Source organism: Chiloscyllium plagiosum, unplaced genomic scaffold (assembly GCF_037043375.1).
Source record: "Chiloscyllium plagiosum isolate Xiang-an unplaced genomic scaffold, Cpla_swu_hap1 HiC_scaffold_1, whole genome shotgun sequence".
NCBI classification, from domain to species: Eukaryota; Metazoa; Chordata; class Chondrichthyes; order Orectolobiformes; family Hemiscylliidae; genus Chiloscyllium; species Chiloscyllium plagiosum.
Genome location: NW_028270139.1, coordinates 137,200,344 through 137,225,037, shown reverse-complemented (window position 1 = coordinate 137,225,037; position 24,694 = coordinate 137,200,344). Strand labels below are relative to the sequence as shown.

General features: G+C 42.9%; 1 protein-coding gene across 1 annotated transcript in view; it reads right to left on the bottom strand.

The window, feature by feature from the left end:
* Window positions 1–10,322: 10,322 nt before the first annotated feature.
* The window catches only part of LOC122559788 (uncharacterized), a 50,116-nt gene continuing 35,744 nt past the window's right edge, over window positions 10,323–24,694 (bottom strand). Inside the window, exons 5-6 of the mRNA XM_043709864.2 lie at window positions 12,590–12,654; window positions 10,323–11,600 (exon numbers count right to left, since the gene is read on the bottom strand). Of these exons, the coding sequence (XP_043565799.2) occupies window positions 11,488–11,600; window positions 12,590–12,654 (178 nt within the window). The 3' untranslated portion in view covers window positions 10,323–11,487. The remainder of the gene's footprint in view (window positions 11,601–12,589; window positions 12,655–24,694) is intronic.

The following is a 24,694-nucleotide window of genomic DNA, read 5'->3' as shown; positions in this document are numbered from 1 at the left end:
AAAACGCCTTGGGTTTTCCTTAATCCTGTTTGTCAAGGTCATTTCATGGCCCTTTTTAGCTTATCCTAGTTCCTTGTTTGAGTTCTTTCCTGTTTTCTTTATACTTTTTGAGGGGTCTGTCTGTCTTCAGTTTCCTAAACTTTATTTTTGCCTCCTTTTTCTTTCTAAGTTCAAAATTTGTCTTTTCATGCAAGGTTCCTGAATTTTGCCATCTTTATCTTTCACTTTCATGGGAACATGCTGGTCCTGATCTCTAATCAACTGATCAACTGACAGATGTGGAGTTATCCTTAACAGCCACACCAGATCTATATTCCCCAATTCCTGCCTAATATTATCGTAGTTAGTCTTCCCCAAATCAGAACTTTCACTTATTCTTATCCACAAATAGCTTAAAACTTAAAGAATTATGGTCACTGTATCTGAAATGCACCCTCACTGAAACCTTGATCTCCCGGCCAGGCTCTTTCACCAATATCAGGTCTAGTAAACTCCCTTCCTTACTTGAACAATTTACATATCGAACAGTTTCTGGATTCACCTAACCAATTCAAATACACTCATTCAAGCCCTTGGCACTAAGCAAGTCCCAGTCAAGATATGGGAAGTTAAAATAACCCACCTCAACCTCGTTGTTTTCACATTTTTCCTTAATTGGTCCACATATCTGTTCCTATATCTTCCGCTGGCCGATGGAAGGCTTATAATACAACCCCATCAAAGTGATTGCACTCTTCTATTCATGAGCTGGAGCCATACTGCGTCACTGGATGAGTCCTCCAAGGTGTTCTCCCTTACTACAGCAGTGATATTCCCCCTAATCAGTAATGCAGCACCCCCAGCTCTTTCACATTCCTCTCTATTTCGCCTGAGACATCTAAATCCTGGAGCATTCAACTGCCAGTCTTGTCCCTCTTGCAACTAAGTCTCTGTAATAGCTACAATATCATAGTTATATGTACTAATCCAAGCTCTCAATTCACCTGCCTTACCTGTCATACCTCTTAAGTTAAAACAAATACATTTCAAATCGCTAGTTGTGCCATGTTCAGTAACTTCTCCATGTTTGTGCTTTCTCTTGGCTTTACTAACTTAGGGTTTAACTCAACCTTGGTCATTTCACTGCTGACCTACTACTGTGATTCCCATACCTCTGCCACACTAATTTAAACACTCCTGAGTGACACTAGCATATCTCCCTGCCAGGATATTGATAGTCCGACAGTTTAGGTGCAGTCAGTCATTCTTTACAGGTGCCACCTGGCCCAGAAAACATTCCAGAGATCCACATATCAGAAGCCTTCCCTCCTTTATGAGCTGTTTAGCCACATATTTAACTATACTATACTCCTATCCCTAGGAGAAAGTGAGGACTGCAGATGCTGGAGATCAGAGCTTAAAAATGTGATGCTGGAAAAGCGCAGCAGGACAGGCAGCATCAAAGGAGCAGGAGAATCGACGTTTCGGGCATAAGTCCTTCTTCAGGAGAAGAAGGGCTTATGCCCGAAACGTCGATTCTCCTACTCCTTTGATGCTGCTTGACCTGCTGCACTTTTCCAGCAATACATTTTTAAGTTATACTCCTATCCCTGCCTCACTGGCATGTGACATAAGTAGTCATAGGGTCACATAGCATTAAAACAGACCTGATGAAGGGCTCTTCCCCGATACGTTGATTTTCCTGCTTCTCAGTTGCTGCCTGACCTGCTGTGCTTTTCCAGCACCAATCTTGACTCGAATTTCCAGCATCTGCAGTCCTCACTTTCGCCATATTGAGTAATCCCTTGATTACAATTCTAGAAGTCCTGCTTTTCAATTTACTTCCTAACTCCCTAAACTCAATTTTCAAGACCTCATCATGCTTCCATATTTACTATAGACTAGTGTGAGAGAAACGGCTTTGAATTCATGGACCATTGGCATCATAACTGAGGAAGAAAGGAGATGTTCCAATGGGATGAGTTCCACCTGAATTGTATTGGACCCAGAGTTCTCGGGATTGGGGAGGTGATGTTCAGTTGCATGGAAAATTATCAAAAGAGTTCAAGGGGGCAGAGACTCAGCAGAGTCATAGAGATGTACAGCATGGAAACAGATTCTTCGGTCCAACCCGTCCATGCCGAACAGATATCCCAACCCAATCTAGTCCCACCTGCCAGCACCTGGTCCATATCCCTCCAAACCCTTCCTATTCATATACCCATTCAAATGCCTTTTAAATGTTGCAATTGTACCAGCCTCCACCACTTCCTCCAGCAGCTCATTCCATACATGTACCACCCTCTGTGTGAAAAAGTTGCCCCTTAGGTCCCTTTTATATCTTTCCCCTCTCACCCTAAACCTATGCCCTCTAGCTCTAGACTCCCTCACCCCAGGGAAAAAACTTTGTCTATTTACCCTATCCATGCCCCTCATAATTTTGTAAACCTCTATAAGGTCACCCCTCAGCCTCCGACGCTCCAGGGAATACAACCCCAGCCTGTTCAGCCTCTTCCCAGAGCTCAAATCCTCCAACCTTGGCAACATCCTTGTAAATCATTTTTGAACCCTTTCAAGTTTCACAACATGGGCGGCACGGTGGCACAGTGGTTAGCACTGCTGCTTCACAGCGTCAGAGACCCGGGTTCAATACCCGCCTCAGGCGACTGACTGTGTGGAGTTTGCACGTTCTCCCCGTGTCTGCGTGGGTTTCCTCCGGGTGCTCCGGTTTCCTCCCACAGTCCAAAGATGTGCAGGTCAGGTGAATTGCCATGCTAAATTGCCTGTAGTGTTAGGTAAGGGGTAAATGTAGGGGTATGGGTGGGTTGCGCTTCGGCGGGGCAGTGTGGACTTGTTGGGTCGAAGGGCCTGTTTCCACACTGTAAGTAATCTAATCTAATCTAAACATCTTTCCGTTAGGAAGGAGACCAGAATTTCAGAATTGCACACAATATTCCAACAGTGGCCTAACCAATGTCCTGTACAGCCGCAACATGACCTCCCAACTCCTGTACTCAATACTCTGAGCAATTTTAAAAAAGCATACCAAACGCCTTTTTCACTATCCTATCTACCTGTGGTTCCACTTTCAAGGAGCTATGAACTTGCACTCCAAGGTCTCTGTTCAGCAACACTCTCTAGGGCCTTACCGTTAAGTGTATAAGTCCTGCTAAAATTTGCTTTCCCAAGATGCAGCACTTCGCCTTTATCTGAATTAAACTCCATCTGGCACCTCTCAGACCATTGGCCCATCTGACCAAGATCCTATTGTAATCTGAGATAATCTTCTTCACTGTCCACTACACCTCCAATTTTGATGTCATCTGCAAATGTACTAACTGTATCTCTTATGCTCACATCCAAATCATTTATGACAAAAAAGTAGAGGACCCAGCACTGATTCTTGTGGGACTCCACTGGCCACAGGCCTCCAGTCTGAAAAACAACCTTCCACCATCACCCTCTGTCTTCTACCTTTGAGCCAGTTCTGTATCCAAATGGCTAGTTATCTCTTTATTCCGTGGGATCTAATCTTGCTAACCAGTCTCCCATGGGGGACCTTGTAGATCGCCTTACTGTAGTCCATATAGATCACATCTACCACTCTGCCCTCATCAATCCTCTTTGTTACTTCAAGTTTCCAGAACATGTAATATGAGAATATGGAAAGGTCCAGAATCTAACTTCAGGCACAGTAAATAAAGAGATATCTATGAGAAAAGGGGCAGTCAACACAGGACTGTGATTCTTGTACTTAAATGCATACAGTATACGAACAACTTCTATTATCTGAACTTCAATTACATGAATTTCGGATTATCCGAACAAGATCTCAAGGTCCCGTAAATGCTTCCTTTGTTTACGATCAAATCAATTATCCAAACAATCAGCTATCCAAACAAAATACTCCCTACCTGTCTCATTCAGATAATCAAGGTTGTTCTGTACAAAACAAGATAAATGAGCTTGTAGTGCAGACTGAATTTGGTGGGTGTGACTGCAAGAATATCAGGGCTGGGAACGAAGTATCCAAGGATACATGTCCTATCGAAAGGACAGGCAGATGGATAGAGGGGTGTGGTCTTGCCTTGTTAGTAATCGATAAGAAGAAATGATATGGAGTCAGAAAGCATAGAATCTGTGTGGGTAGAGTTGAGGAACTAAAAAGGCTCTGATGGGAGGAGTGTGCAGTCCTCCTAGGATATAGGGAACAAAATAAATCAGGATATCGTAAAGGCATATAAGAAAGGTAGGTGGGATGGTGATAAGTGGATGCAGATAGGAGGTGATTGAGATTGGTCAGTGGGAAAGATGGAGCAGTTAAGTGGGAAGGAAGATGGGCAGGTTGGGTCAGGTCAAGGGGGATGGATGGAGGGAGGGCTGGACATGGGATGAGATGGGGGGGGGGGGGGTTGGGCAATTTGGAAGCTGATGAATCTACTTTGAAGCCATAAAGTTATAAGTTCCTGAGGCAGATGAGGTACTCTTCCTCTAGTTTGCATGTGGCCTTATTCTAACCTGATTTATTGCGTTCATTGTTCCTATATGGTCTCCTCCACATCAGAGAGACTGAGTACAAAGCTGGGGACCAGTTCAGAGAACGTTTATTGTCTACAAGCTCAATCAAACCCACCTCCTGGTTGCCAGCCATTTTAACTCCCCCTTCCAATCCACAAAACACATGTCCATCCTGAGCCTCCTCCACCATCAAAATAAGGTTTTTTCCTAAGGTGGAGGGGTCAATTATTAGAGGACACAGGTTCAAGATGCAAAGAGGTAAGTTTAAAAGAAATGTGCAAAGCAAGCTTTTCACACAAAGGATGGTAATGAGAAACGTATAAGGTATAAGCAGGTAGGGAAAGAGTTGCGTTTTGTGAAACAAGAGGTTCAGCTGAGCATGACTCAGATCAAATAAGAACTTGCGGTTAACAATGGGTGCTGGAGGCAAGGGTAATGGGTTAACAAGGTAGAAAAGCATTCCTTATGTAGAGCCATTTAACAGTATTGGAAGCATTCAGTATGTGAGGTCAGTTTGACAAAGTAAAAATTATTCATTATGTGAAGCCAATTAAGGTTAAGAACATTGTGTAACAGCAGATGGCTTAATCTTTACTATTGACACTCGCTGAATGTAACGGTCACCAAATCAATATGTATGTTGCCTCATCTGGATGCTCCTCCCTGTAAAATGACTCCATAATTCATTAAGAAACTGCTATTCCAGAGAAGATCGAGAACCCATGCCTGTGTGCACATGAGCGGTCACTCTGTCTCCCTCCAAGTACCGGAACAAAGATGAAAGAGATAAAACTATACTGTGTCTCTGAGCATTTTGGTTCGACTGAGGGGAGAAATGGGATGACAATATTGGCGTAGTCGGCAGGATCCAAATGAATAGTTATGATCAGAAGGTGTCAGCGATTGCTTGTTCACTCTCTATTCTACAGATTCCTCGAACAGTAATTAGTTCAGTCGAGAGACACACTTTCGCAAGCGCGCTGGCAGGCAAAGGTTTGAGTTCTTCTGTGCTGCATTGGGGGGGAGGGGGTGTAACTGAGGTTCGAGTCCTCTGCACAGTACTCGGGTTTGAGTCCCCTGGGGTCAGTTTGGTTGAGGTTCGAGTCCTCCATGCTGTGCTGGGATTTGAGTTCTCTGTGTTGAAGTGTGATCCGAGTTTTATGTGTTTAATTGGGATTCGAGTTGTCTGTTGTCACAAAGCTAGTCCTTTTTTTTCGAAAAGCTATTCTTTGGCTCGAGGATACACTGTCCTTGATTTTTTTTCAGAGGGGTAATAAACCGGGCCGGGCTCCAATTAGACTGCTTTGGTACAGAAATTAAAGGTATTGAGAGGCCTTTTTGTTTATATGTAAACAGATGAGACTTCAGACCAAAGTGGCCATGCTTTAGAAGTGATCTGTACAATGGAAGGGGCGTGGTCAGCTCTCTAGCTGAGCAATTTAGTTCAGTCCAGAGCTGGTTGATAGTTTGAAAGTGAGCTGTGTGAAAAACAAGCTCTCGCTCTCTTCTTCAGCCCTTCTAACTTCAACCTGTAAGCATCTGTTCCGTTTATACTGCTCTTCAAGAGGGCTTGCTTATTAGGATTATTGTATAGATTAGGAACAGCATAATTAAGTCTAGTTTGAATAGACTGAGGTCTGTAGGAGTTCTTTATTCTGTTCTTTGTATTTCATTGTGTAATTTTGTGAATAAATTTCTGTCTGTTTTAAAATCTAGTAGTTAACCTAGCTAGCTTACTCCATCACTGTACACTTATCGAAACAAATTGCAAAGTTATGACCTGGGCAGCCTGCTTAAGAATGTTTTGAGTGGTCTGGCCTAGTCCATTACACTGTGTTTAAGTGGGATTTGAGTTTTCTATGTTTAAGTGGGATTCGAGCCTCCATGAGGAGTAAAGTGAGAAAGGGGTTAAAATCCCCTAATGGTGAAATTTGAGTCTCTGCAAGTCTTTGTTCTGGGGGAAGAGAGTGGCTTGGGTTGTGGCTCCATGTGGTCTGCTGCGAGGGCTTTCTCTTTTAATAAGTGTAATTTCAGAGAGAGGATAAAAAAAATAAAAACGAGAAATGCTGAAATTAAAATTGTACTAATACTTGGGTTGAAAAAAGGAAAGTTTCAGTGCAAATTTTGCCACGCTGAAAGTGTTTGATATTTAAATATTTTGGTTTGTTAAAATATTGGTTCAGAAAATACTTTTAAGTACCTGTTTTGCCTTGTTTGAATCAGGATCTCAATTCAATATATTTTGTGGGCTATGTAATGGGGCAGATTTTGTTTTTACATTGAAATTGTACAATATTATGTTCTTTTTAAAATCATCGAACCTGTAACCTTAAAACAAATTGATTGATTGCCTTGAGCCCCTGATTTGTTTGAAATTCTACAATGTCTGTTTAAAAAAAAAGTTGGGTCAGTGGTCATCTGGCTTTAGCCAGATGAGAATATTGTATTAAAATATCTTTGCTGTTGTGTTTTATTGCAGTGTTCACAAAGAAGAGTGTATGTTGAGTTGAATGTTTTATTAAGATTTCTGAGAATATTAGAGCTTGAGGCTGAGCTGTTTCAGTTCTGTTAATTATTAAGACTTCATTGCCCCTCTTTATATTGCAAATTCAAAGAATGTTGATCTCCACCAAAGTTGCCACTGTACTTCCGACTGTTTTATTTCAGAAGTTTCATATGGAGAACCTATTTTAAAATATTCAGCATTTGTTTCCCAAGAATATCTGAGATTTCAATCTGAACTGAAAACGCCTTTTCAATTCCTAAAGCACATTTCGTTGTTTTCTTGCAATTCTAGATTTTTGAAATCTGACAACTGACAACTTTCTCATTAGCCAAGTATCAATTTGTTAAAGGAAAATAATTTTTGAATAACCTGAATGAGGTACCCGAAGGTTTGATTTTAGGACCATTGATTGTTGTTTATAAATGACTGAATTGTTTAGGCAGTACAATTTAGAAGTTTTTCAACTGTATTAAACTTGACAATATCATAAATAATGAACAGAGTAACAGACTTAAAGGATTCAATGAATGTTGAAATAGGCAGACACAATTAATGTAGTTAAATGTGTGACTGTCTTCATCCTGATAACCACCTTGGTAATGAAGGAATGAGAGAGGAAATGCAAAGACTTTTTCGGGAGCTAACATCATCTCCAGAGTTTCCCCATTCACAGGTAAAGCACGCCTTCGGACCATTGCCAACCCCTCTGCATCCTGATCCAAAAGATTCAACCAGCTCCCCAGTCATGAGCATGAAACGTGAAGAAACAAACAACAGTGAAGAGGAGGTCTGTACACTTTTTGTCAGTGGATTTCCTATGGACATCAAACCATATGAGCTTTACCTTGTCTTTCAATCATTTAAGGGATGTGAATGTTCACTGATCAAGCAAACATCAAAACAGCCAATTGGCCTTGTTACATTGAACAGCAGAGCAGGAGGAGAAGCAGCAAAGAATGATGCATTCACCTAGCCTGCTGCTGCACTGCACGCTCAGATGCTCTGGTATTCTTCATAGTGTCATAAAGATGTACAGCATGGAAACAGACCCTTTGGTCCAACCCGTCCATGCCGACCAGATATCCCAACCCAATCTGGTCCCACCTGCCAGCACCCAGCCTATATCCCTCCAAACTCTTCCTATTCATATACCCATCCAAGTACCTCTTAAATGTTGCAGTTGTACCAGCCTTCACCACTTCCTCTGGCAGTTCATTCCATACATGTACCACCCTCTGTGTGAAAAAGTTGCCCCGTAGGTCTCTCTTATATCTTTGCCCTATTACCCTAAACCTATGCCCTCTAGTTCTGGACTCCCCGACCTCAGGGAAAAGACTTTGCCTATTTACCCTATCCATACCCCTCATAATTTTGTAAACCTCAGCCTCCAATGCTCAAGGGAAAACAGCCCCAGCCTGTTCAGCCTCTCCCTATTGCTCAAATCCTCCAACCCTGGCAACATCCTTGTAAATCTATCCTGAACCCTTTCAAATTTCACAACATCTTTCTGATAGGAAGGAGACCAGAATTGCATGCAATATTCCAACAGTGGCCTAACCAATGTCCTGTACAGCTGCAACATGACCTCCCAACTCTCTCCCTAGTTACCCTTTTGTCCTTAATGTATTTGTAAAAACTCTTTGGATTCTCCTTAATTCTATTTTCCAAAGCTATCTTATGTCCCCTTTTTGCCCTCCTAATTTCCCTCTTAAGTATACTCCTACTTCTTTTATACTCTAAGGATTCACTCTATCTATCCTGTCTATACTTTACATATGCTTCCTTCTTTTTCTTAACCAAACCTTCAATTTCTTTAGTCATCCAGCATTCCCTATACCTACCAGCCTTTCTTTAGAATGGAAGTCTCATCAGTTTTGTTAAGTATTTACCTACCCTTATCCAAGACTTCAGATTTTTCCATGGAGTAATGCACAAGGCCAGACTGGATTTTGTTTACAGGTTGGACTTTACTGAAGGAGATTTTGGAGAACTGGCTTGTTTCGATTTTTGGAGAACTGGCTTGTTTTGAGGGGATGGAGTGGTCACTAAAGACAGTGGATTTAAGAACATTACTGGTGAATTTTTTTCCACATGGGAGCATCCTTCAAATTCTATTTACTGCAATGGACAAGTAGTTTTTTGTTGTTGTAGTCATTGAAACAATATTGTTTCATTGTAAATGTAATTATGTCAGTGTATTACATAAGAATTCAGCTTTCTGGCTTTCCACATAAAATGTTGCATGCAACTAATCTTTTCCTCTTTCTTTGGGAAGTAACAGTAGGATAGATAAAGGGGAAGCAGTGAATGTAATGTATTTGGATTTTCAGAAGGCGTTTGATAAGTTATGAAACATTACACTATTTAATAAGATATTATTGTATCACGGGAAGGCAGGGTGGCTGAGAGGTTAACACTGCTGTTTCACAGCTCCAGGACATAAATTTGATTCCTCAGATTGCACATTCTCCCTGTGTCAGCTTGGGTTTCCTCCAGGTGCTCAGGTTTCCTCCCACAGTTCAAAGATATACAGATTTATTGGATTAGCCATGGGAAATGCAGGGTTTCAAAGATAGGGTAGGGGTTGAGTCTGGGTGGGATGCTCTTCACAGTGTTGGTATGAACTTGATAAGCCAAATGGCCTGCTTCCATACTGGGGATTCTATGAAATTCTATTCTATGAAAAGAGTCCATGGTGCTGAAGGATGGATAGAGGATTGCCTAACAATTAGAAAACAGTTGGGATAAGGGTGGCAACCTGTAACTAGTGGTATGCCATAGGGATCAGTGTGTGGCTGCAATTATATTAATGACTTGGATGAAGAAAGTGAACATACTGCAGCCTAGTTTGTGAATGACACAAAAATAGATGGGAAGAGAAGTGATAAGGACAACAGTGTCTGCAGAAGGATATAGATAGGTTGTGAGTGGGAAAAACACTTGGTGGATGTGGGAAATGTGAGGGAGAACTCAGGAACTGAATATTATTTATTTGGAGAAAGACTGCAGAAAGCTGTGGAACAAGGGACTTGGGAGTCCTCATTCATGAATCTCAAAAAGCTAGCATCAGCTGGTAAAAGAAAGGTAAATAGAATGTGACTATGACAATCCAAATAAATATCCAAATTCTATGTCACAGAAAATCCAGGAAATAACAAAGGGAAATACATAACCGATAGAATGGCTACTTTTCATACTTTCAGAACAACCCAGAATGAGGTGCACATGCAGCATACAGTTGTGCTCAAGGCCCAGTAATAATTTGAAGAATTGTTACAGTACTTGAATGATGCCCATCTTCAGAAGAGTACTCATTCACTTTAAAAGTTTTATTAAAAAGAAAACACAATGCAAGTAAGAAATATCTTCCATTAACTATCTGAAATTCCAATATAGACATGTAATTTGTCAATTTTACCTTTTAACAATTAAAAAGATCAAGCCTCAAAAATTTAAACATTTTGTCAACATGACTTTGATATTTTTACCAAAACGTGAAGATCATTTTATTTACATTTTGTGCATGTTTATAAACTAATTTTCCTATTGCTTAAATGCCAAAACCATGCTCACCATCAGCAGCAATCTGTTTTCACTCTTCTAGTGAACCTATGCTTGTTTTTCCTGAATGACACACAAAACAAAATGCTAGGACTTTGACCGTTGCTGAAAGGGCAGAATTTCCCATCCTTGAGAAGGTGGCTGTGAGCCAACTTCTTGAACTGCTTCAGTCCATGTGGTGAAATCACTCCCACAGTTGTAAAATTTTGACTGTGACGGCAATTAGTGGTGTTGGTATTCCCAGGTACTTGCTGCCTTTTGGTTTTCTAGAAGTTGTAGGTATGACAGGAGCTGTCAAACAAGTCTTGACGAGTTCCCATGATGCACCTTATACATGGAACATACTGTCGACATGGTACACTGGTTCTGAAGGGATTGAATGTTCTAGTTGGCAGATAGAATGACCATCAGATAGGCTGTTCTGTCCTGGATATTGGGTTTCTTTCATGTGAGAGCTGCATTCATCCAATCAAATAGACAGTATTTCATGGGAAGTCTGTAGTTAGGTTGTTTACCACAGAACTCTTCAGTCTCTGACTTGTTCTTGTAGTTATAGTATTTATATGGCTGGTACAGTCAGGTTCTAGTTGTTTGCAAGCTCTAGGATGCTGAAAGATCCTAGGGTGCAGATTCATTCGTGTTAGAGCTGGTCACAGACTGGTACTTGTATGCCATGGATGACACTTGCCACTTATTATCTCAAACCTGAATATTATCTGTAGCTCTCACGAGCCCAGTGCTCCAAGGTTGAAGCCACTGTTCCTGGGTTGGGTAAAGTTTGCATCCTTGGGTCAGGAGTGGTGCTTGGGCTAGTGGCCGGAGGTCTGGCTGGGTGAGGTAGCACTGGTGTCTGTGCCATCCAACTACAATATAATCAGATTAGAAAATACATAACACACATCACTGAATTACATCTGCATATGTTATTGAGTTTTTATATTCTGATATAATTCATTTGAGGATTTCTCTTCTATGACCTTGTTCGCTGATTGATGTTTCTTCTGCTGTACATTCAAAGCATTTTTGTAGATGTTAGCTAGAAATCAAAAATGCAAAAAATAATATTATTTTATTTCCAACAAATGTAGATCAGTAATACTAATATACAGTCTATCAACGAGAACATAATTTTCAAATTCATCTGTCATCTTTAGCTACTTCAATTGGTTTTCCTAAAGTTTCTAATCAATACAGAGGGTGAGGAAAGGGAGAAAAATTAATATTTATAGATATCACAATTGATAGTTAAATATCACTGAATAACAGATACACATTATCATTATAGTTAATAGTGAAAGATTTAGAGGAATTGTACCAGATGATTCCCTGGGTCAAGGGAACGGAAAGATCACCTTTCACTCCCCAGAAAATTGCCAGCTTCAAGAAACATAACCAGATGTGACAAAAAAAATGCCAATACCTATTTATGTATATCATCTGATTGTCTACTGATTAAATAAGAATTTTATCCAGTTTAAAGATAAATGATACAATTTGGCATTTCAATACCGAGGTATGCAAGCAAGAACATGGATTAAATTAATCTAATTGGAGGTCAGTACACCCGCACAATAAAGCACAAATTAACCAAATACCCTGATCTCCGTGGGTAGCACAGTGGCACAGTGGTTAGCACTGCTGCCTCACAGCATCAGGATCCCAGGTTCCGATTCCAGCCTCGGGTGACTGTGTGGAGTTTGCACATTCTCATCGTGTTTTGTCTGGGTGCTGCAGTTTCCTCATGCAGGTCAGGTGAATTGGCCATGCTAAATTGCCCATAGTGCTAGGTGCATCATTCAGAGGGAAATGGGTCTGGGTGGGTTAGTCTTCGGAGGGTCGGTGTGAACTGGTTGGGCCGAAGAGCCTGTTTCCACTCTGTAGGGAATCTAATCAAACCTCTTAATAGCTTGCACTGCACTCTCCCATCATATGAACTGTTTTGCTAGAAATCCAATATTTTGCAGATACCCAAGCTTTGTGGAAGACACTAGCTATATGTTTTGAGTGAATACATTATGTTCTTACCTGATTTAGCCTCCATTTTCTGACGAGCATGGCTTAGTTCTATGTTATTTACATATAATTGGGAACTGCAACAGACGTTTTACAACAGAGGTTAAATACATTGATTCATTGATACTATTTGACAACATATACAAAAATATTCAAACAGCTATTTGTTGACACTGAATTTGTCTAATATTCACATCTGCTGCTTTTCAATGATATTACATCAACAACCTTGAAGAATAACCATAAATAACTTTGACGAATATAGAGAAAGTAGGAAGGAGCTCAGAGAGCGAATAGGGGCTATGAAATGTTTCATTTATCCAGCAGGGATAAGGAGAATTATAAGGCATTTTGTGCATATTTTAGGAGCAAGTGGATAGCTAGGGAATGAGTAGGCCCACCAAAGGATAAAGGATGAAGGCTATATTTGGAACCAGAGGAAATGAATGAGATCCTTAGTGAGTACTTTATATTGGTATTCACCAAAGAGAGGGACAAGAGGGAAACTTACCGGAAAGGTAAATTACCCTCTAAAAGGAGCTAACTCACTTTCAGCAGCAGCGGGAGCAGTGAAAGCAAGGAGTTGAGTGGAGCAGTCGAATTGCACTCTGGGAAGGTGAGTGAACTGATATATTTGGGCAGCAGCTGCATCCAAGACACTGCACGTGTGGTATCTCCCATCCGCCCTTGTTCTCTAACTAAAAAAAAGACACTGTGGTGTGTTGATAAGGTAAAGTTTTTCTATTTCTTTTTTATCCTTTTTTTTTCCTTTTTCACTTATCTGTTATTTTATATTACAGTTGGACTAGGTTAAGTTTAAGACTGAAAATGACAGGAGATCTCAGACCCGTGTTATGCTTCTCTTGCTCAATGTGGGAGCTCATGGATGCGGCTGATGTCCCTGACTCCTTCATGTGCAGCTGCAGCCCTTGCATGATGGCTCTGAAGCTGCAGATGGACTCACTTCGGAGAATTCACAATGCTGAGGAGGTCGTGGATAGTACGTTTAGTGAGTTGGTCATGGTGCAGATTAGGATTGCTGAGGGAGAAAGGGAATGGGATACCAAAAGACAGAGAAAGAGCAGGAAGGCATTGCCAGTGTCCCCTGTGGTCATCTCTCTCCAAAACAGATATACCATTTTGGATACTGTTGGGAGAGATGGCTCATCAGGGGAAGGCAGCAGTAGCCAGGTTCATGGCACCATAGCTGGCTCTACTGTACAGAATAGCGTGAAAAAGATTGGAAGGGCTATAGTCATCAAGGATTCAATTGTAAGGGGAGTAGATAGTGGTTCTGTGGTCGAAAACGAAACTTCCGAATGGTATGTTGCCTCCCAGGTGCACAAGTGGGAATGACTCAGATCGGCTGCAGAACATTCTGAAGGGAGAGGATGATCAACCAGTTGTCATAGTGCATAAAGGCATTAACGATATGGGTAAAAAATGGGATGAGGTCCAACAAGCAGAATTCAGGAAGTTAGGAGCTAAATTAGAAAGTATGACATCAAGGTAGTAATCTCAGGATTGCTACCAGTGCCATGTGCTATAAATGAAAGAATAGGCAGGATGAATGCGTGGCTTGAGAGATGGTGCAGGAGGAAGGGCTTCAGATTTTTGTGACATTGGGACTGGTTCTGGGGGAGGTGGGACTATTACAAATTGGATGATTGACACCTGTACCGGACTGGAACCAATGTCCTTGAGGGTGCTTTTGCTAATGCGGTTGGGGAGAGTTTAAACTAATGTCGCAGAGGGGTGGGAACCAAATGATGAGGTTAGTGGACAGTAAGGAGGTAGTAACTCAAGTCTGTAAGGAACTAGATCATGAAGTCAGCGTGAGTAAGAGTAGGCAGGGAGCAAATGATGAACACAAAGGGACTGATGATCTGAGGTGTATTTGTTTTAATGCAAGAAGTGTAGTAGGTATGGCAGATGAACTTAGGGCTTAGATTAGTACCTGGGAGTATGATGTTATTGCTATTACTGAGACTTGGTTGAGGGAAGGGTGTGATTGGCAACTAAATATCCCAGGATATTGATGCTTCAGGCAGGATAGAGACAGAAGTAAAAGGGGTGGAGGAGTTGCATTTCTGGTGAGAGAGGGTATCACAGCTGTGCTGAAGAACAGCATTATGGAGGTTTTGAACAGTGAGTCAATATGGGCAGAGCTCAGAAATAGGAAGGGTGTGGTAACAATATTGGGGCTGGACTATCGGCCTCCCAGCAGCAAGCGTGAGATAGAGGTACAAATATGTAAACAGATTACGGAAAGATGTAGAACCAACAGGGTGGTGATAAGAGATTTTAATTTTCCTAACCTTGACTGGAATTCAAATACTGTTAGAGGTCTAGATAGAGCAGAATTTGTAAGGAGCATCCAGGAGGGATTTCTAGAGCAGGATGTAAATAGTCCAACTCTGGAAGGGGCCATACTGGAGCTGGTGTTGGGGCGTGAGCCCGGTTGAAGTTTCAATAGGGGATTACTTTGGGAATAGTGATCACAATTCTGTAAATTTTTAGAATACTCCTGGATAAAATTGCGAGTGCCAAATTGGGGGAGGCCAACTATACCAAAATTTGGCATGAGCTCTGGAATATTTGAAGCTGTTTGAAGGGAAATCCACATTTGATATGTGGGAGGCTTTTAAAGAGAGGTTGATTAGAGTGCAGGACAGACATGTCTCAGTGAAAATGAGGGATAGAAATGGCAAGATTAGAGAACCATGGATGACAGATGAAATTATGAGACTAGTTAAGAGGAAAAAGGAAGCATACATAAGGTCTAGGGTGACTGAAGACAGATGAAGCTTTGGAAGAATATCAGGAATGTAGGCAAAATCTGAAATGAGGAATTAAGAGGGCTAAAAGGGGTCTTGAAATATCTTTAGCAAACAGGGTTAATGAAAATCCCAAAGCCTTTTATTCATATGTAAGGAACAAGAGGGTAACTAGAGAAAGGGTTGGCCCACTCAAGGACAAAGGAGGAAAGTTATGCGTGGAGTCAGAGAAAATGGGTGAGATTCTTATCGGTTACTTTGCATCAGTAGTCACCAAGAAGAGGGATGTGACGGATGTTGAGTTTAGGGATAGATATTTGATTACTCTAGGTCAAGTCAGCATAAGGAGAGAGGAAATGTTGTGTATTCTAAAAGGCATTAAGGTGGTCAAGTCCCCAGGTCTGGATGGGATCTAGCCCAGATTACTGAGGGAAGTGAGAGAGAAAATAGCTAGAGCATTAACAGATACCTTTGCAGCATCCTTGAACATGGGTGAGGTGTCAGAGGACTGGAGAATTGCTAATGTTGTCCCCTTGTTTAAGAAGTGTAGCCCTAATAATCCAGGTAATTATAGACCAGTGAGCCTGATATCAGTGGTAGGGAGCTGCTGGAGAAGATACTGGGGGATAAGACCTATTCCTATTTGGAAGAAAATGGGCTTAACAGTGATAGGGAACTTGTTTTTTTTTACAGGGAAGGTCATGTCTTACCAACTTCATAGAATTCTTTGAGGAAGTGACAAAGTTGATTGAGGAAGGGGCTGTAGATGTCATATACATGGACTTCAGTAAGGCGTTTGATAAAGTTCCCCATTGTAGGCTGATGGAGAAAGTAAAGTCGCATGGGGTCCAGGGTGTACTAGCTAGATGGATAAAGAACTGGCTAAGCAACTGGATGCAGAGTGTAGTAGTGGAAGAGAGTTTCTCAAAATGGAGAACTGTGACCAGTGGTGTTCCACAGGGATCCGTGCTGGGACCACTGTTGTCTATGATATACATAAATGATCTGGAAGAAGGTATAAGTGACCTGATTAGCAAATTTGCAGATGACACTAAGACTGATGGAGTAGCAGATAGTGAAGGGGACTGTCAGAGAATATAGCAGAATATACATAGATTGGAGAGTTGGGTGGTGAAATGGCAGATGGAGTTCAATCTGGGCAAATGCAAGGTGATGCATTTCAGAAGATCCAATTCAAGAGCGAACTATATGGTAAATGGAAAAGCCCTGGGGAAAATTGATGTACAGAGAGATCTGGGTGTTCAGGTCTTGAAGGTGGCAACACAGGTCGACAGATTGGTCAAGAGGCATTTGGCATGCTTTCCTTCATCGGATGGGGTATTGAGTACAAGAGTTGGCAGGTCATGTTACAGTTGTTATAGGACTTTGGTTCGGCCACATTTGGAATACTGCATACAGTTCTGGTCGCCACATTACCAAAAGGATGTGAATGCTTTGAAGAGAGTGCAGAGGAGGTTCACCAGAATGTTGCCTGGTATGGAGGGTGTGAGCTATGAAGAGAGGTTGGGTAGATTAGGATTATTTTTAAGGGGGGACCTGATTGAGGTCTACAAAAGCATGAGAGGTATAAACATGGTGGCTAGCAAGAAGCTTTTTCCCAGAGTGGGGCACTCATTTACTAGGGGTCACGAGTTCAAGGTGAGAGGGGAAAAGTTTAAGGGAGATATGCAAGGAAAGTTCTTTACGCAGAGGGTGATGGGTGCCTGAAACGCATTGCCAGCAGAGGTGATAGAGGTGGGCATGATAGCGTCATATAAGATGTATCTAGACAGATACATGAATGGCAGGGAGCAGAGGGACATAGACCCTTAGAAAATATGCGACAGGTTTAGATAGAAGATCTGGATCGGTGCAGGCTTGGAAGGCTAAAGGGCCTGTTCCTGTGCTGAAATTATCTTGGTTCTTTGGATGTTGAGGTTAGGGAAAGGTGCAGGTTAACATAATGTAGGTAGTATTGGGTCTTGAAATCCATTAAAGTGGACAAGTCCCTAGGGCCAGATGCAATCTATCCAAGGATACTGTGGGAGGCAAGAAGGAAATAACTGAAGTGAGGTTCGAGAGGACTGGGGAATGGTCTATGTTGTTTCCTTGTTGAAGAAGGGAAACAGAGAAAGTCCAGAAAATTACAGGCCAGTGAGTCTTATCTCACTGGTGAGGAAGCTGTTGGATAAGATACTCAGAGACAGGATTTATTCACATTTGGATGTAAATGGACTTGTTCCTGATGGGCAGTATGAATTGTGCAGGGAAGGCCATGTCTCACTAATGGCAATGGATGTTATCTACATGAATTTTAGTAAGGTTTTTGTTAAGGTAACTCATGACAGGCTGGTACAGAAGGTAAAGTCTAGTATCCAGGGTAAGCTGACTAGATGGATACAAAACTGGTTTGGTTATAGAAGGCAGAGAGCAGTGGTGGAAGGGTGCTTTTCAGAATAGAGATCAGTAATTATTGGTGTTCTGCAGGGATCAGATCTTTGTTTGTAATGTATATAAATTATCTGGAGGAAAATGTAGGTGGCCTGATTAGTAAGAGTGCAATGACACCAAAATTGGCAGAGGTGCAGACAGTGAGGAGGATTGTCAAAAAATAAAGCGGGACGTAGATAGATTGCAGATTTGGTTGGAGAAATGGCAGATGGAGTTTAATCCAGACAAATGCAAGGTGATGCATTTTGGAAGATCAAATTCAGATGTAAATTACACAATATATGGCAGAACTCTTTGGACCATTGACATACAGAGGGATCTGGGCATACATGTCCATAGATCCCTAGAAGTGGCAACATAGTTGGATAAGGTGGTCCAGAAGGCATACAGCACACTTGCTTTCATTGGCTGGAGCATCGAATATAAAAGTTGGCAAGTTATGTTACGGCTATTCAATACTATAGTTCAGCCATATTTGGAATGTTGATTGCAGTTCTGGTTGCCCACACTACCAAAAGGACATGGGCGCTTTGGACAGGGTGCAGAGAAGGGTTGCCAGGATGTTGCAGAAAAAAAACATCTGGAGAGTTGTTTTTTTCTGAGGAGAGGTTGGATAAATTCAGTTTGTTTTCATTGGAAAGATGGGGGCTGAGGGGCAACCTACATAGAACACAACACAATACAAGCCCTTGATTTTGTGACAACCTTTTATCCTACTCTGAGATCAAACCAACCTACATACCCTTCATTTTACTGTAATCCATGTGCCTAACTGAGTTGCTTAAATGTCCTTAATGCATCTGATTCTCCTCCCATGCCTGGCAGTGCATTCCACGCACCCACCACTCTCTGTGTAAAGAACTGACCTCAGACATCTCCCCGAAAGTTTCCTCCAATCATCTTAACATTATACCCACTTGGAATAGCCATTTCTGCCCTGGGAAAAAAATCTCTGACTATTCACTCTGTCCACCCCTTTCATCATCTTGTACATTTCTATCAAGTTGCCTCTCACCCTTCTTTGCTCCAATGAGAAATGCCTTGGCTCCCTCGACCTAAGACATGCCCTCCAGCCCAGCATCCTAGTAAATCTACTCTGCAACCTGTCTAAAGTTTCCACATCTTTCCTATAATGAGGCAACAAGAACTGAACACAATATTCTAAGTGTGGTCTAACCAGGGCTCTATAGAGCTGAAGCATAACCTTGCGGCTCTTAAACTCAATCCCCCTGCTAATTAAAGCCAACACACTGTACGCCATCTTAACCCCAACAACTTGGGTGGCAACTTTGAGGGATCTATGGACATGGACCCCAAGATCCCTCTGTTCCTCCACACTGCCAAGAATCCTGCCTTTAACCCTGTAATCTGCATTCAAATTCGACCTTCCAAAATGAATCACTGCACACTTTTCCAAGTTGAACTCTATCAGCCCAATTCTGCATACTGTCAATGTCCTGTTGCAACCTACAACAGCCTTCCACACTATCCACAACTCCACAAACCTTTGTGTCATCAGCAAACTTATGAACCTACCCTTCCACTTCCTCATTCAAATCATTTATGAAAATCACAGAGCACAGGTCACAGAACAGCTCCCTACGGAACACCACTGGAAAACAAGCTCCAGGCTGAATACTTTCTATCTACTACCACTCTCTGACTTCAATGGACCAGCTAAATTTCCCTGTATCCCGTGTCTCCCTACTTTTTGAATGAGCCTATCATGGTGAACCTTATCAAATGCCTTGCTAAAATTCATGTACATCATATCCACTGCTCAACCTTCACCAAAGTGTTTTATCACATCCTCAAAGAATTCATTAAGGCTTGTGAGGCATGACCTGCCCCTCACAAAACCATGCAATCTCTAACCAAACTATGCTGTCCCAAGTAATCATAAATCCTGTCTCTCAGAATTCTCTCCAATAATTTACACACCACAGACGTTAGACTGACTGGCCTGTAATTCACAGGATTATCCCAATTCTCTTTCTTGAACAAGGAACAACATTTGCCACCCTTCAATCATCTGGCACTACTCCAGTGGACAGTGAGGATGCAAAGATCATTGCCCAAGACGCAGCAATCTCCCCTCGCTTCCTGTAGTAACCTTGGGTATATTAGGAAGGCAAATGGAATTTTGTCCTTCATTGCTAAAGGGGTTGAGTTTAAAAGCAGAGAGATAATGTTACAGCTGTACAAGGTGCTGGTGAAGCCACACCTGGTGTACTTTATGCAAATTAGGTCTCCTTACTTAAGAAAGGATGTACTGGCACTGGAGGAGGTTCACTAGGTTGATTCCAGAGTTGAGGGGGTTGTCTTATGAGGAGGGAGGCTGAGTAGATTGGGATTTTATAGATTAGATTCCCTACAGCGTGAAAACAGGCCCTTCAGCCCAACAAGTCCACACCAACCCTCTGAAAAGTAACCCACCCAGACCCATTTCAACTCTGACTAATGCAGCTAGTACTATGGGCAATTTAGCATGGCCAATTCACCTGACCTGCACATCTTTGGTCTGTGGTAGGAAACTGGAGCAACCGGAGGAAACCCACACAGACATGGGGCGAATGTGCAAACTCCACACAGACAAGTTGCCCGAGGCTAGAATCGAACCCAAGCCCCTGGTGCTGTGAGGCAGCAGTGCTAACCACTGAGCTACCGTATTCATTGGAGTTCAGAAGAATGAGGGAGATCTTATAGAAACATATAAAATTATCAGGATAATCAATAAAATAGAAGTAGATAGGATGTTTGAATTGGTAGGTGAGACTAGGACAAGAGGGCATGGCCTCAAGATTAGAGGAAGCAGTTTAGAACTGAACTGAGAAGGAACTTCTTCACCCAGATGGTTGTTAATCTGTGGAATTCTTTGCCTAGGGAAGTAGTTGATGCTACTTCAGTAATTGCTTTTAAAGCTAAAGTAGATACATTTTTGAAAAATGAAGGAATTAAGGGATATGATGAAAACGCAAATAAGTGGAGCTAAGTCCACAAAAAGGTTAGCCATGATCTTATTGAATGGCGGAGCAGGCTCGAAGGGCCGTGCGGCTACTCCTGCTCCTAGTTCTTATGTTGTAAAAGTCCAACTACAAGAGGGCACAGGTTCAAGGTGAGAGGGGGAAAGTTCAGGGGAGAAGAGCGGGGAATATCTTTCACACAAAGTGTGGTGGATGCCTGTATTGTATAAAATCAGAAAGCAGCCTGTTCTTTCCGAAATTTGCTCTGTCATAGATGCAATTTAATCCTTTCAGTTCGCTAAGAGAAAATCCTCAAGATATTACTTATCTCTGCAAAGTAAAGCAAGCAACATTCCTAAATTGAGCAATTTAATGCAACACATTTTTTTGGGAATTTGTACCACGATAACGATGACTGAGTATTGCAGGACCTGATATATGTCTTATGTCCCAGCTAATTATTACAGCAGTAATTTCAGCTATTACTTACCTCACTGTAAAATGGGAACAAAGGTTAGATGGGACACTTAAAGCATTCATCAGAATCTGCAACATTAATTCACCATGGTAGTGACATTATTTGCCAAAAAGTTGCAGACCGTTGTGCTCCATAACATTACTCAAGATAACCCTTAGAAACTGTAACATTATTCAATTAATTTACGGTTGACCTGAATATCTCTACCTTTGTTCAATCACCTTTCGATACCATTAGTAAAAGCTTAATTTTAAAAAAATTAACAATTAATTAAATCATTTTCAGAAGAGCAGTCCAAACTTCTAACATATTTTTGTCATTCCTAACCTCATGGCACTTTGTCACAGTGGTTAGCACTGCTGCCTCACAGCACCAGGGACCTTGGTTCAATTCCACCGTTGAGTGACTGTGGAGTTTGCACATTAGATTAGATTACTTACAGTGTAGAAACAGGCCCTTCGGCCCAACAAGTCCACACCGCCCCGCCGAAGCGCAACCCACCCATACCCCTACATTTACCCCTTACCTAACACTACGGGCAATTTAGCATGGCCAATTCACCTGACCTGCACATCTTTTTGGACTGTGGGAGGAAACCGGAGCGCCCGGAGGAAACCCACGCAGACACGGGGAGAATGTGCAAACTCCACACAGTCAGTCGCCTGAGTCGGGAACTGAACCCGGATCTCTGGCGCTGTGAGGCAGCAGTGCTAATCACTGTGCCACCGTGCCGCCCACACATTCTCTCCGTGTCTGTGTGGATTTTCTCTAGGTGGTCCGGTTTCCTCCCACAATCCAAAAATGTGCTGATTAGGTGGATTGGAAATGCTAAATTGCCCATCATGTCTGGGGATGTGCAGGCTACTTTCAGACTGTAGGGATTCTATGAATCCGAACAGGTCAAGCTCTAACTTTTACACAATGCTCTTAATCCTGGGCTCCCAAAACAGCAGAAACAGTTCTGCCAATTTATCTGTAAAACCATAAGACACAAGAGCAAAAGTAGGCTATTCAGTCGTCAGGCTGCTCTGCCATTTAACAATATCATGGCTGATCTGATAATCTTCAATTCCACTTTCCTGCCTTTTCCCCATAACTCTTGATTCTCTTACTGATTAAACATCTGTCAATCTCAACCTTGAATATACTTAGCTATCCAGCCTTGTGCTACCCTCTGAGACAAGAAATTCATCCTCATTTGTCTTAATTGGTCACCCCTTGCTTTTCGATTATGCCCTCTAGACTGCCGTACCACCCAGTACCCTACCACCGACCGCCGTACCACCCAGTACCCTTCCACCGACACCCTCCTTCGACTGACCGAACTGGTCCTCACCCTGAACAACTTTTCTTTCCAATCCTCCCACTTTCTCCAAACAAAAGGAGTAGCCATGGGCACCCGCATGGGCCCCAGCTATGCCTGCCTCTTCGTAGGGTATGTGGAACAATCCATCTTCCGCAACTACACTGGCCCCACCCCCCATCTTTTTCTTCGCTACATTGATGACTGTATCGGCGCTACCTCGTGCTCCCACGAGGAGGTTGAACAGTTCATCCACTACACCAACACCTTCCACCCCGACCTCAAATTCACCTGGACAGTCTCGGACTCCTCCCTCCCCTTCCTAGACCTTTCTGTTTCTATCTCAGGCGACCGAATCAACACGGACATCTACTACAAACCTACCGACTCCCACAGCTACCTGGACTACACCTCCTCCCATCCTGCCCCCTGTAAAAACGCCATCCCATTCTCCCAATTCCTTCGTCTCCGCCGCATCTGCTCCCAGGAGGACCAGTTCAAAATACGTACAACACAGATGGCCTCCTTCTTCAAGGACCGCAATTTCCCCCCCGACGTGGTCGACGGTGCCCTCCACCGCATCTCCTCCACTTCCCGCTCCTCCGCCCTTGAGCCCCGCCCCTCCAACCGCCACCAGGACAGAACCCCACTGGTCCTCACCTACCACCCCACCAATCTCCATGTACAGCGCATCATCCGCCGTCACTTCCGCCACCTCCAAACAGACCCCAGCACCAAGGATATATTTCCCTCCCCTCCCCTATCAGCTTTCCGTAGAGACTACTCCCTCCGCGACTCCCTTGTCAGATCCACACCCCCCACCGACCCAACCACCACTCCCGGCACCTTCCCTTGCAACCGCAGGAGGTGCAACACTTGCGCCCACACCTCCCCCCTCACTTCTCTCCAAGGCCCCAAGGGAAACTTCCATATCCGCCACAGATTCACCTGCACCTCCACCCACATCATCTACTGCATCCGCTGCAGCCGGTGTGGCCTCCTCTATATTGGGGAGACAGGCCGCCTACTTGCGGAGCGATTCAGAGAGCACCTCTGGGCCACCCGGACGAACCAACCCAACCAACCTGTGGCACAGCATTTCAACTCCCCCTCCCACTCCACCGAGGATATGCAGGTCATTGGACTCATCCACCGCCAAACCACAACAACCCGACGGTCGGAGGAGGAGCGTCTTATCTTCCGACTGGGAACCCTCCAACCGCAGGGGATGAACTTGGACTTCACCAGTTTCTTCATCCCCCCTCCCCCCACCCTGTCTCAGCCGGATCCTTCCAGCCCGGCACCGCCTTCCTGACCTGCAGTCTTCTTCTTGACCTCTCCGCCTCCACCCTACTCCGACCTATCACCCTCACCTTGACCTCTTTCCACCTATCACATTTCCAACTCCCCTCCTCCAAGTCCCTCCTCCCTACCTTTTATCTTCTCCTGCTGAACACTCTCTGCTCATTCCTGAAGAAGGGCCTGTGCCCGAAACGTCGAATCTCCTGTTCCCTGGATGCTGCCTGACCTGCTGTGCTGTTCCAGCAATAAAGTTTCAACTTTGATCTCCAGCATCTGCAGACCTCACTTTCTCCTCTTCCACAAGAGAACCAACTTTCCTGCATCTACCCATAAAACCTCCTAAGAATCTTGTATGCTTCAATAAGGTCTCCTCTTATTCCTCTCAACTCCAATAAGTACAGGCCCAACTCACAACCTCATCTCACAAGGCAGTCCCTCCATACATGGATCAACCTGCAAACTCTCTCTGGATTACCTTGAATATCTATATAGCTTACTTTTATTCAGGAGACCAAAACTGCTCACACTATTTCAGGTGTGGTCTAACTAGAGCCTTGTATAGTTTTAGCAGGACATTGCTTTTTTTTATATACCATTTCCTTGAAATAAAGACCAACATTCCAATTGCCTTCTCCATTACCTGCTGAACTTATAAAAAGCCATGGAGTCATAGAGTTATATAGCACAGAAACAGACCCTTGAGTCCAACTCATCCATGCTGACCAGATGTCCATGCTTTCAATGTGATCATGCTGATCAACTGAGTACCCTGTTCCCGTTTTCTCCGCATGCCCTTTGATCCTTTTATCCTTAAGAACTATATCTCACTTTTTCTTGAAAGCA